Source organism: Lonchura striata, chromosome 28 (genome assembly GCF_050655825.1).
Source record: "Lonchura striata isolate lonStrDom1 chromosome 28, ASM5065582v1, whole genome shotgun sequence".
NCBI classification, from domain to species: domain Eukaryota; kingdom Metazoa; phylum Chordata; class Aves; order Passeriformes; family Estrildidae; genus Lonchura; species Lonchura striata.
The window spans coordinates 875,729-888,815 of record NC_140730.1 but is presented as its reverse complement, the minus strand read 5'-3'; the positions used below and the strand labels follow the sequence as shown (position 1 = coordinate 888,815).

Here is a 13,087-nt window from a genome sequence, read left to right as displayed (position 1 = left end):
CCCATCCCAGAGGTGATGCTGGAATCAGGAGCCCAGAGGATGCGGCAGAGTGAAGTAAACCTGAATTCCAGCTTTAATTTCGCACCTCCCACCCTTTCCAAATATCGGCGCCAGATTCCCACTCCTCATTAAATTCCCCAGCCTAATTAAATCCACCACCCTAATTAATGCAAGAAGTTCCAGGCGACACGCTGAGATTTCAACCCGCTCTGCATCGCCACGGTTTATAAACCAACAAAACGTAAAAACTTGGAATAAACACGCCAGGATAATTGAACAACTGTCTCGGAGGGACGCAGATGACACTGCGAGCAGGGCTGCGCTCCCCCTGCAGGGCCCGGCGGGACCATCCCGAATTCCTGGAGGATTCCCGGAGGAGAATTCCCGGGGAATTCCCGGCGCTGCCTCAGTGGCTCAGGGATTTCCTCCCCTTCAGCATCCGCCGCAGGATCACGGCGATCCCGCCCGCAGTTCGGATCCGTTTGATCCAGCCGTGAGTCTTCTTTCTCTTCCAGTTGTTGGGCTGGTACTCGTTCCCCCGGGATTTCCCCCGGCTTTGCTGGAAACCCCACGGCGGCACCGGGAGGCGGCGGAGAACGGCGGCGCTGGAGCTCCCGGGAAGCGGCTCCAGAGCGTTCGGCAGCGGCGGGAAGGGAAAACCACGCAGCAGGGACAAGCTTGGGGGGAATGAAAGCAGAACAAGGAGTGAGGAGAAGGAGTAAAGGATTAATTTGGAATTTTAAGGTCGGGATTTCCCCTCCCGGTACCTGCGGCTCACCGGGCGCAGCGCCGCCATTTTGTCCCGCTCACCAACAACGCCGCTTCCCATTGGCTCCGTCCTCCCAGCCAATCACAGCTGCGCTACGCCGCAAGGGCTGGTGGGGGCCGTAGTTCCCCGGGGAGTTGCCGCGGCAACGGCGCCATTGCGGCCTTGTCGCTCGGGGCCTGTCGCGACAGGCGACAAAACCGCTCCCGGGGCCTGAAAGGGGCTCCAGGAGAGCTGGAGAGGGACTGGGGACAAGGCCTGGAGGGACAGGACACAGGGAATGGATTTGGGAAGGGAAAAGGGAGAGCTGGGTGGGATTTGGGGATTTGGGGATTTTGGGAAGGGATTCCTGCCTGGGATGCAATTCCCAGAGCAGCTCCGGCCGCTCCGTCCTTGGAACGTCCAAGGAAAGGCTGGAGCAGCCTGGAAAGGCGGCAGGTCCGAGATGGGGCCGGATTGGGATTTCAGGTCCTTCCCACCCAGCGAATTCCAGGGTTTTCCTCTTCGGGATCAATCCCAGCCCCATCCCAAGGGCAGCAGCAGCTCCGGGATTTTTCCCTCCTGGTTTTTGTGTCCCAGCAGGAAGGACGGGAAGCGGCTCAACCCTCCCCACCCCAGAATCTGGGGAATAAAAACCCCAAAATTCAGCCCTGGTTTGCTGTTTGGCCTCCTGGCACTGCCACACATGTGCCAGGTCGGTGGCACCGCCACCGTCACGGCACTGCCACACGTGTGCCGGGTCGGTGGCACCGCCACCATCATGGCTCTGTCCCTGGCACTGCCATGCTCGTGCCCTTTGCCACCCCACAGGCACCGCAGTGTCACCACCCCATCCCAAAGGCCACCTCTGTCCCCTCCTGTCCCTGTCCTGTCCCTTTCCTTTACCCCTGTCCCCGTTCCTGTCCCCGTCCCTGTCCCTGTCCTGTCCCTGTCCCCGTTCCTGTCCCCATCCCTGTACCCGTTCCTGTCCCTGTCCCCATTCCTGTCCCCATCCCTGTCCCTGTTCCTATCCTTGTCCCCGTTCCTGTCCCCATCCCTGTCCCCATTCCTGTCCCCATTCCTGTCCCCATCCCTGTCCCCGTCCCCATTCCTGTCCCCATCGCTGTCCCCATCCCTGTCCCCGTTCCTGTCCCTGTTCCTGTCCCCGTTCCTGTCCCTGTTCCTGTCCCTGTCCCCATCCCTGTCCCTGTTACTGTGCCTGTTCCTGTCCCCCCGTCCCCTCCGTTGCGCCGTGCCTCAGTTTCCCCGCCCGTGTCCATCAGCCCCTGTCCCCATCCCTGTCCCCGTTCCTGTCCCCATCCCTGTCCCATCCCTGTCCCCATCCCTGTCCCCATCCCTGTCCCCATCCCTGTCCCCGTTCCTGTCCCATCCCTGTCCCCATTCCTGTCCCCATCCCTGTCCCCGTCCCTGTACCCGTTCCTGTTCCTGTCCCCATCCCCATCCCCGTCCCCCCGTCCCGCCGTGCCTCAGTTTCCCCGCCCGTGTCCGTCAGCCGCGGTCCCGCCCCTCAGCGGGGCTTTGCCTTTTCCATGGCGACCGCTCCAAGGACGAGCCCCGAGCGCCCCCGGAGCGGCCGCGGCCGCCACCTCGGGGCATTCCTGGGATTTTTGGGAATTTTCCGGGGGGGCTGAAGGAGTTCCATCCCCCCCCCCCCCCCCCAAAAAAAAAAAAAAAAAAAAAAAGCCTGGAAAAAACCCCGGGATTTGAACCGCCCTGCTCGCACCGCCCCGGCATCGCCTCTCCAGCGGGAATTCTGCGCTATTCCAGCCTTCCCACCGGGAATTCTGCGCCATTCCAGCCTTCCCACCGGGAATTCTGCGCCCTTCCAGCCTTCCCACCGGGAATTCTGCGCTATTCCAGCCTGCCCACCGGGAATTCTGCGCCCTTCCAGCCTGCCCACCGGGAATTCTGCGCTATTCCAGCCTTCCCACCGGGAATTCTGCGCCATTCCAGCCTTCCCAACGGGAATTCTGCGCTATTCCAGCCTTCCCACCGGGAATTCTGCGCCATTCCAGGGTTTTTTCCTCGGCCGCCCATGAGGTGAGCGGCGCGTTCCCCTCTGCGGTGCTGCGGGAATGTCCTGACGCCAAAGGTGCTGCCGCGGGAGGCGATGCCCCCAAAATGCGGGAATTCTTCCCGTCGGGAAGAGAAAAAAATCTGGGATGCGACGGGGGTTGGGGTGCTTTGGGGCAGAGAGGAGCGGGAGCCGGGAAAATCCCGGATTTCTGCAGGTGCGGGGAGCGGGAAAGGGGGAATTATCCTGGAAACACAACTTGGGGAAAAGCTCATTTCTTTCCTTCCCTTCCCTCCCTTCCTTTCCTTCCCTCATGATGCAACGGAGGGGAAGGATTGCTGGGGGAGGTGGGAGCCGCTGGAATTTTGGGAAAACCTGCCCGTGGTGGGGGAGAGGCTGGGCTGCTTCCAGTGCCTGATCGTAAATCCTGATCCCAGACCCTGATCCCAAATCCTGATCCCAGACCCTGATCCCAAACCCCGATCCCAGACCCTGATCCCAAATCCTGATCCCAGACCCCGATCCCAGACCCCGATCCCAGACCCCGATCCCAAATCCTGATCCCAGACCCCGATCCCAGACCCCAATCCCAAATCCTGATCCCAAACCCAGGTGCAAGTCCCAGCACTGTTCCCGTGTCCCCTGTGCCATGCCACCGCAGGATCCCAGCACAGGATCCCGCGGCAGATCCCGGATCGCAGCAGGATCCCACAGCCAGATCCCCCATTTCCACCTTGGCGCCATTCCCAGCCTTACACAACAGGCGCCACATTCCCCAAATCCTGAATTTCCAATTTCTCAAATTCCCGAAACCCTGAATTCTCAGATTCCCAGATTCCCAGGTTCCTGAAATCCCAAATCCCGGATTCCCAGATTCCCAAATTCCCGAAATCCCGGATTCCCAGATTCCCAGGTTCCTGAAATCCCAGATTCCCAAATTGCCAGATTCACAGCTTCTGTAATTCCCAGATTCCCGGGATCCCTCGGGCAGGGAAGGAGCCGGGCTGAGGCCGGGATAATCCCGTTTCCACGGCAACCGGCGCCATTCCCAGATTCCCGCATCCACCGGGATCTTCTCCTGCCTTTCCTCCCTGGCTGCTCCCAGCACGGAGCGCGGGGGAGGTGGGAGATCCGGGGATCCAGGGATCTTGGAATCCAGGGATCTGGGAATCCGGGGGTCTGGGAATCCGGGGATCTGGGGATCCGGGGATCCAGGGACACGGGGATCCAGGTATATGGAAATACAGGGATCTGGGAATCCAGGAATCCAGGGATCTGGGAATCCGGGGGTCTGGGAATCCGGGGATCTTGGAATCCGGGGATCCAGGGACACGGGGATCCAGGTATATGGAAATACAGGGATCTGGGAATCCAGGAATCCAGGGATCTGGGAATCCGGGGGTCTGGGAATCCGGGGATCTGGGGATCCGGGGATCCGGGGATCCAGGGACACGGGGATCCAGGTATATGGAAATACAGGGATCTGGGAATACAGGGATCCAGGGATCTGGGAATCCGGGGGTCTGGGAATCCGGGGATCTGGGAATCCAGGGATCTGGGAATACAGGGATCCAGGGATCTGGGAACGGGATCTTGCAGGAATGGGAACTGGGATCCCACAGGAATGGGAACTGGGATCCCACAGGAATGGGAATGGGATTGTGCAGGAATGTGAACTGGGAATGGGATCCCGCAGGAATGGGATCCCACATGGGATCCCGCGGGATCGGCGCTCGGGTCCTGCTCTCTTTCCCGCTGCCATCAATAATTCACCGCGTTCCTTTTCCCTCAGCCATAATTAACCCATTCCTGACCTCCATGCCCCCATTCCCACCAGCTTTTCCCCGGAATATCCCCAAAATCCAAATTCCAGGAGCGAGCTTTGGGAACAGCTGGGATAATCCCACTCCCAGGATGGGATTATCATTCTTTAGTTTATTTTGAGGTGGGATTTCAATTAAATTTTAATTCCCACCTCGGATGCTGCTTCTGACCGCAGCCGTGTTCATATTTAATGAGATAAATATTTCAATTTTGTGGGATAAATATTTACCTTTCATGGGAAAAATAATGAATTCCTGTGGCTGGAGCTTCCCTATGCTCCATTTCTTGGGAAAATGGGAATTTTCTGTACCAAACAGGCTTTTTTTTTCCCAGGTTTTTTCCTTCAGTCAGAACAAATCCCTTTTCCAAAGGCTGTGATGGGAACTTGAGGGGACAGAAAAGAGCAGGATAGGGAATTTTCCATGTTTCCATGTTTTTCCATATTTTTCCATATTTTCCCACATTTCCCCCATTTTTCCAGGGATTACCATGCTGAACAACATCACTGACAGGTTCCCATTGCCAAAACCCTCTCCTGGAATTGGGGCTGAATCCCATTTCCCCCTAATTTCCCCCCATTTTTTTCCCATTTTCCCCCATTGTCTGATGTTCCCCCCCCCAGTGTTCCCCATTTTCCTCCCCATTTTCCTCCCCATTTCCCCCCATTTTCCCCTACTTTTCCCCCATTTTCCTCCCCATTTTCCTCCCCATTTTCCTCCCCATTTCCCCCCATTTTCCCCTCATTTCTCCCCATTTTCCTCCCCAATTCCCCCATTTTCCCCCCGATTTCCCCCATTTCCCCCCATTTCCCTCATTTTCCTCCCCGTTTTCCTCCCCATTTCCCCCATTCCCCTCATTTTCCCCCATTTCTCCCCAATTCCCCCCATTCCCCCCATTCCCCCCATTCCCAATCGCCCCATTTCCCCTGATTTCCCCATTTCCCCCCATTTTCCCCCAGTCTCCCCCATTTCCCCCCCATTCCCCCAATTCCCAATCCCCCATTTCCCTGATTTCCCCAATTCCCCCCATTCCCCCCATTCCCCACATTCCCCCAATTCCCAATCCCCCCATTCCCCCATTCCCAATCCCCCATTTCCCCAATTCCCAATCCCCCCATTCCCCCCATTCCCAATCCCCCATTCCCCCAATTCCCCCAATTCCCAATCCCCCCATTCCCCCCATTCCCAATCCCCCACTCCCCCCATTTCCCCATTCCCCCATTCCCCCCATTCCCCCCATTCCAAATCCCCCATTCCCCCATTCCCCCATTCCCAATCCCCCATTCCCCCAATTCCCAATCCCCCCATTCCCCCCATTCCAAATCCCCCATTCCCCCAATTCCCATTCCCCCATTCCCCCAATTCCCAATCCCCCCATTCCCCCCACTCCCCCCAATCCCCCATTCCCCCCATTCCCAATCCCCCCATTCCCCCCATTTCCCCAATTCCCAATCCCCCCATTCCCCCCACTCCCCCCAATCCCCCCATTCCCCCCATTCCCAATCCCCCCATTCCCCCAATTCCCAATCCCCCCATTCCCCCAATTCCCAATCCCCCCATTCCCCCATTCCCAATCCCCCATTCCCCCATTCCCCCCATTCCCAATCCCCCATTCCCCCATTCCCCCATTCCCAATCCCCCATTCCCCCAATTCCCCCAATTCCCAATCCCCCCATTCCCCCCATTCCCATTCCCCCACTCCCCCATTTCCCCATTTTCACCCTTTTCCCACCCCCAGGCATCACCATGCTGACCAGCCTGACCGAGGGCTTCCTCTGCTGCCTGCTGGGCAAGACGCCCAACGCCGTGGGGCCGCTGGACAGCGTTGAGTCCTGCGACGGCTTCACCTTCCTGGAGGTGAAGCCGGGCCGCGTGCTGCGCGTCCGCCACGCCGTCCCCGAGCGCCGGGGCCCGCCGGAATCGCCGGCCGCCGCCGCGGCGCCGGAGCGGCCGGCGCTGCGCTGCCAGCGCCGCATCACGCTCTACCGCAACGGGCAGCTGCTGATCGAGAACCTGCCCGGGGCCAGCGGCGAGCCGGGAGCGCCGGAGCCCGCGGCCACCAAGGACGGCGCGGCCACCAAGGACGCCAAGGATGGCGCAGTCACCAAGGATGGCACGGCCACCATGACCAAGGACAGCATGGCCACCACAACCAAGAACGGCGCAGCCACCGTGGCCACCAAGGCCACCAAGGACGGTGTGGCCACCACGACCAAGGACAGCATGGCCACCGCGGCCACCAAGGATGGCGCGGCCACCAAGGACGGCACGGCCACCGCGGCCACCACGGCCAAGGACGGCGCGGCCAAGCGCCGCAAGCGCAAGCCCAAGAGGGTGGTGACGGTGGACTGCAAGAAGCGCATCACCAGCTGCAAGGGCACGCACGGCGACGTGGTGCTCTTCTTCATCCACGGCGTCGGCGGCTCCTTGGACATCTGGAAGGAGCAGCTGGAATTCTTCTCCAAGCTGGGTTACGAGGTGGTGGCGCCGGATTTGGCGGGGCACGGCGGCAGCTCGGCGCCGCCCGTGGCCGCCGCTTACACCTTCTACGCGCTGGCCGAGGACATGAGGGTCGTGTTCAAGCGCTACGCCAAGAAAAGGAACATCCTCATCGGGCACTCCTACGGGTGAGGGGCTGGGTCCCCCTGGAAACCGGGAACGGCCACAGATCCCCCATTTCTGGCGTCCGGGGTTTCCATTCGGGGCGTTTGTCCCATTTATTCTGGGATGCGGAGCTCCACAATCCTTGGGTTCTGTGCAAGCGTTTCCCAAGGAAAGGAACATCCTCACCGGGCACTCCTCCGGGTGAGGGGCTGGGAGCAGGGTGGGATCATCCCGTGAAACGGGAATGGCCACAAATCCTGCATGTCAGGTGTTTGGGGGTTCCCTTTCTTTTTTATCCCATTTTTGGCCTGGCTTTATCCCTTTTATCCCATCTTTGTCCCATTTATCCCATTTTTATCCCTTTTATCCCATCTTTGTCCCATTTATCCCATTTTTATGCCATTTATCCCATTTTTATGCCATTTATCCCATTTTTATGCCATTTATCCCATCTTTGTCCCATTTATCCCATTTCTATCCCATTTTTATCCCATTTCTATCCCATTTTTGCCCCATTTATCTTGTTTCTATCCCATTTATCTCTATCCCGTTTTTGCCCCGTTTATCCTGTTCCCAGCCCGTTCTTGCCCCGTTTGCCTCATTCCCAGCCTGCTCCCAGCCCCGTTTATCCCGTTCCCAGCCTGGTTTTGCCCCGTTTATCCCATTCTTGCCGTGTTTGTCCCGTTCCCAGCCCGTTCCCAGCCCCATTTGTCCCGTTCCCAGCCCGTTCCCAGCCCCGTTTGTCCCGTTCCCAGCCCATTCTTGCCGTGTTTGTCCCGTTCCCAGCCCGTTCCCAGCCCCGTTTGTCCCGTTCCCAGCCCATTCTTGCCGTGTTTGTCCCGTTCCCAGCCCGTTCCCAGCCCCGTTTGTCCCGTTCCCAGCCCATTCTTGCCCTGTTTGTCCCGTTCCCAGCCCATTCTTGCCCCGTTTGTCCCGTTCCCAGCCCGTTCCCAGCCCCGTTTGTCCCGTTCCCAGCCCCTTCCCAGTCCCGTTCCCAGCCTATTCCCAGCCCGTTCCCAGCCCCGTTTGTCCCGTTCCCAGCCCATTCTTGCCCCGTTTGTCCCGTTCCCAGCCCATTCTTGCCCCGTTTGTCCCGTTCCCAGCCCGTTCCCAGCCCCGTTTGTCCCGTTCCCGCGGGAGGGAAGGGCAGGGCCGGAACTGGGACAAGCCGGGATTAGGGATCCGCCTCAGCGGAGGAGCCGGGGCCGGCGGGGCCAGCTCGGGACAAGGCTGGAGGGCACGCGGGGGGCTGCATAATCCGCAGAATTAGCATAATTATTATCATTAACATGATTAATGTCATCTATACAACCAATGTCATCAATATCATCTATATAATTGATATAATTATATAATTAATATAATTAATACAGCCAATATAACCAATAAACCAATCTAATCAGTACAATCAATATAATTACATAATGAATAGAATAAATATAACCTATATCATCAATATAAATAGTATAATGAATATAACCAATATAATCTATATAATTACACAGTTATTATAATTAATATAATCAATATAACTAATATAGTCTATATAATTGCTATAAATGTATAATTAATATAATTAACATAATCAATATAATATAACCTATATAATCTGTGGAGTTGTGGCAATAATCAATGTAATCAATATAATTAATATACTCAACATGATCAACATAACCAATATAATTAATGATTATATAATTAAACTAGTGAAAGCCAAAAACCCCACCGTTATTTTTAACCCTTTCAGGGTGTCCTTCTGCACGAGTACCCGGAGCTGGTGCACAAGGTGATCATGTCCAATATAATTAATATAATCAACGTAATTAATGTAACTAATATGGGTAATAATTATATAATTAAACTAACAAAAGCCAGCAGCCCCATGGTTATTTTTAACCCTTTCAGGGTGTCCTTCTGCACGAGTACCCGGACCTGGTGCACAAAGTGATCATGATCGATATAATGAATAATTAAAATAACAAATTAATATAACTAATAATTAAAATGACAACTTTGTGGATATTTTTAACCCTTTCAGGGTGTCCTTCTGCACGTTCCTGGCGCACGAGTACCCGGAGCTGGTGCACAAGGTGATCATGATCAATATAACTAATAAATAAATAACAACTTTGTGGATATTTTTAACCCTTTCAGGGTGTCCTTCTGCACGTTCCTGGTGCACGAGTACCCGGAGCTGGTGCACAAAGTGATCATGATCGATATAATGAATAATTAAAATAACAAATTAATATAACTAATAAATAAATAACAACTTTGTGGATATTTTTAACCCTTTCAGGGTGTCCTTCTGCACGTTCCTGGCACACGAGTACCCGGAGCTGGTGCACAAGGTGATCATGATCAATATAACTAATAAATAAATAACAACTTTGTGGATATTTTTAACCCTTTCAGGGTGTCCTTCTGCACGTTCCTGGCGCACGAGTACCCGGAGCTGGTGCACAAGGTGATCATGATCAATATAACTAATAAATAAATAACAACTTTGTGGATATTTTTAACCCTTTCAGGGTGTCCTTCTGCACGTTCCTGGCGCACGAGTACCCGGAGCTGGTGCACAAAGTGATCATGATCAACGGGGGCGGCCCCACGGCGCTGGAGCCCAGCCTGTGCTCCATCTTCAACCTGCCCCCGTGCGTGCTGCACTGCCTGTCCCCCTGCCTGGCCTGGAGCTTCCTCAAGTGAGTCACACTGCCGGGGTGTCCTGTGCCACCCAGGGGTGTCCCTGTGCCACCCACGGGTATCCTGTACCACCCAGGGGTGTCCTGTGCCACTCAGGGGTGTCCTGTGCTACTGAGGGGTGTCCTGTGTCATCCAGGGGTGTCCTGTGCCACCCAGGGGTGTCCTGTGCCACCCAGGGGTCACCCTGGCACTGCCACCCCGAGGGAGGTGACAAAGCGTGACCTGCGTGGGGCTCGCCCTCGCTGCCACCCCCCAAATCTGGGGCTGACCCCTCTCCCCCCGTGCCAGGGCCGGCTTTGCCCGGCAAGGTGCCAAGGAGAAGCAGCTGCTGAAGGAGGGCAACGCCTTCAACGTCTCGTCCTTCGTGCTGCGGGCCACCATGAGCGGGCAGTACTGGCCCGAGGGCGACGAGCTGTACCACGCCGAGCTGGCCGTGCCCGTGCTGCTGGTGCACGGCATGCACGACAAGTTCGTGCCCATCGAGGAGGACCAGAGGATGGCAGAGGTGCGGGGGTGCCACCCAATCCCGCCCCGGAAAGGGTCTGGGGGCTCTGCCCCCCCGAAATTTGGGGTGGCTGTGGATGGTTGGGGTGGTGGGAAATGGGAGGAGGAAAATCCGCTGGTGATCGGAGGGGCAGTGCCAGGGCTGGCACAGGGGTGGGGGCAGCTTGGCACGGGCAGGGACGTGGGAAATGGGACTTGGGAAATGGAAAATGGGACAGGGGGCGTGGGCAGGGACACCCTGGCAGGGCAGGGACATGGGCAGGGACATGGGCAGGGACACGGGACATGGCAGGGACACCTTGGCATGGGCAGGGACATGGGAATGGGACATGGGACATGGCAGGGACAACCTGGCACGGGCAGGGACATGGGCAGGGACACGGGACATGGGCAGGGACACGGGACATGGCAGGGATAACCTGGCACGGGCAGGGATGTGGGAAATGGGACTTGGGAAATGGAAAATGGGACAGGGGGCGTGGGCAGGGACACCCTGGCAGGGCAGGGACATGGGCAGGGACATGGGACATGGGCAGGGAGATGGCAATGGGACACGGGACATGGCAGGGACACCCTGGCAGGGCAGGGACATGGGAATGGGACATGGGACATGGCAGGGACAACCTGGCACGGGCAGGGATGTGGGAAATGGGACTTGGGAAATGGAAAATGGGACAGGGGGCGTGGGCAGGGACACCCTGGCAGGGCAGGGACATGGGACATGGGCAGGGAGATGGCAATGGGACATCGGACATGGCAGGGACATGGCAGGGACACGGGACATGGCGCGGCTCGGGGGGCCCGTGCCACCTCGGGGGTCTCACGGCGTCGCTGGCACCCGCAGATCCTGCTGATCGCCTTCCTGAAGGTGATCGACGAGGGCAGCCACATGGTGATGCTGGAGTGCCCGGACACCGTGAACACGCTGCTGCACGAGTTCGTGCTCTGGGAGCCCGAGGCGCCCGCGGCCCGCGCCGACACCGAGTGAGGCCCGGCGGCACCGGGACGGCGGCAGCTCCCGCGGCAGAGCCGGGCTCCGGTTCGTGTCCCGGGGCCGAGCCACGAGGCTCCCCGGGCCGGGCGGCAGCGCCGGGAGACGGAGCGCGGCGAGTCCCGGCACCGGGGACAGCGGGGACACGGCACGGCCGGTCCCCGACCCACAGGGACAGCGGGGACAGCGGGGACACGGCACGGCCGGTCCCCGACCCCGGACATGTCACAGTTGGTCCCCAGCCCCAGGGACAGCGGGGACAGCGGGGACACCACGGCCGGTCCCCGACCCCGGACTTGTCACACTTGGTCCCCGGACATGTCACAGCCGGTCCCCAGCCCCAGGGACAGCGGGGACACCACGGCCGGTCCCCGACCCCGGACATGTCACAGCCGGTCCCCGGACATGTCACAGCCGGTCCCCAGCCCCAGGGACAGCGGGGACACCACGGCCGGTCCCCAGCCCCGGACACGCCACCCCCGGTCCCCAGCCCCGGACATGTCACACTTGGTCCCCGGACACGCCACCCCCGGTCCCCACCCCCGGCGCTGGAGCGGCTCCGTCCCGGGTTTTTGTCGCCGTCGTTGTCGCTCCCGCACGCGGCGGCAGCCCCGGGGACACCGAGAGGAGGCGGCGACACCGGGAGGAGCCGGGAGGTCCCCGCAGGGATTTTTGGGGTGATTTTCGGGAGAACCCAGAGGCTCCTCCGCGCTGGGATTTGCCCGGATTTTGGGGGATCGTTGTGGGGTTCGGCAGCTCCTGCTGGGATGAGGAAGATGAAGATTCCCGGGATGACGGCACGGCGCCTTCCCGCGTGTCCCCGCTGCCACCGTCGCTTTTAGGGTCGTCAGAGCCCCCTGGGGCCACCCCCGGACCTTTCCCGGCTCCGTCCCCCCGGAGCAGCGGGGGACAGCGGGACCCCGACTCCCGGTGACGATTCCCGGTAATTCCCGCCCGGATCCCGCCGATTCCCGGGAGCCGGGCACGACTGCAGGAGCCACCCGAGGATGTCGCCGGTGCCACCCGCAGTGCCAGGAGGTGCCACCTGTCCCCCCCTCCCCAAAATTCCCGACATTTAAACCAAAGAAGGCGCCGACCCCACGGACACCTCGCCCTGTCCCTTGTCCCCACCGTGTCCCCTCCCCACGCGGGGCTGGCACCGCCCCGGGTGGCACAGGGGCCCCCGCAATGTCCCCACTGATGTCCCCGGGCTGTCCCCTGTCTCACAATGAGAATTTTACCCCTCCCCGGCACCCCAAAACTGCCACCACCGCCCCCAAAAACTGTCACATCTGTCCCCCGCGGGAGGCGCGTTGCTGTCGCGGTGCCACCAGCGGTGCCAGCGCTGTGTCCGTGCCGTGGCACCAGTAAAGCCGTGCTGGTCCCAGTCCTGGCCGGGTCCGTACGGGGAGCGCGCCGGCGCCGGATGCCAGAAATTCCCGGGAAAGTGGAGAGTTTAGTGGGGAAAATCGGAATATTCCCAAAAAACGCCACACCTTGGGGTGCCTGGTGTCACCTTGGGGTGTTTGGTGTCGCCTGGGGGTGCCCGGGAATGGGAGTGGGGATTTGGGATTGGGAAGGAGGGGTTAGAAGCAGGGATGGAAGGATTGGGAATGGGGATTTGGGATTGGGAATGGGGATCTGGGATTTGGGATTGGGATTTGGGATTGGGGTGACGCCCT

The 13,087-nt window shown here is 58.8% G+C and overlaps 2 protein-coding genes across 2 annotated transcripts; one reads left to right on the top strand and one right to left on the bottom strand.

The window, feature by feature from the left end:
• Nucleotides 1-197: 197 nt before the first annotated feature.
• Nucleotides 198-1,368, bottom strand: MRPL34 (mitochondrial ribosomal protein L34). Its single transcript, XM_021544892.4, has 2 exons — nt 768-1,368; nt 198-677 (listed from the first exon to the last, which is right to left on the bottom strand). The coding sequence occupies exons 1-2, from the start codon at nt 827-829 to the stop codon at nt 407-409; spliced, it is 333 nt and encodes a 110-aa protein (XP_021400567.3). The 5' UTR covers nt 830-1,368; the 3' UTR covers nt 198-406.
• Nucleotides 1,369-2,229: 861 nt separating this feature from the next.
• Nucleotides 2,230-12,792, top strand: ABHD8 (abhydrolase domain containing 8). The gene is made up of 5 exons (XM_077788887.2): nt 2,230-2,806; nt 6,342-7,230; nt 9,739-9,909; nt 10,199-10,415; nt 11,259-12,792. The coding sequence occupies exons 2-5, from the start codon at nt 6,350-6,352 to the stop codon at nt 11,400-11,402; spliced, it is 1,413 nt and encodes a 470-aa protein (XP_077645013.1). The 5' UTR covers nt 2,230-2,806; nt 6,342-6,349; the 3' UTR covers nt 11,403-12,792.
• Nucleotides 12,793-13,087: the final 295 nt, after the last annotated feature.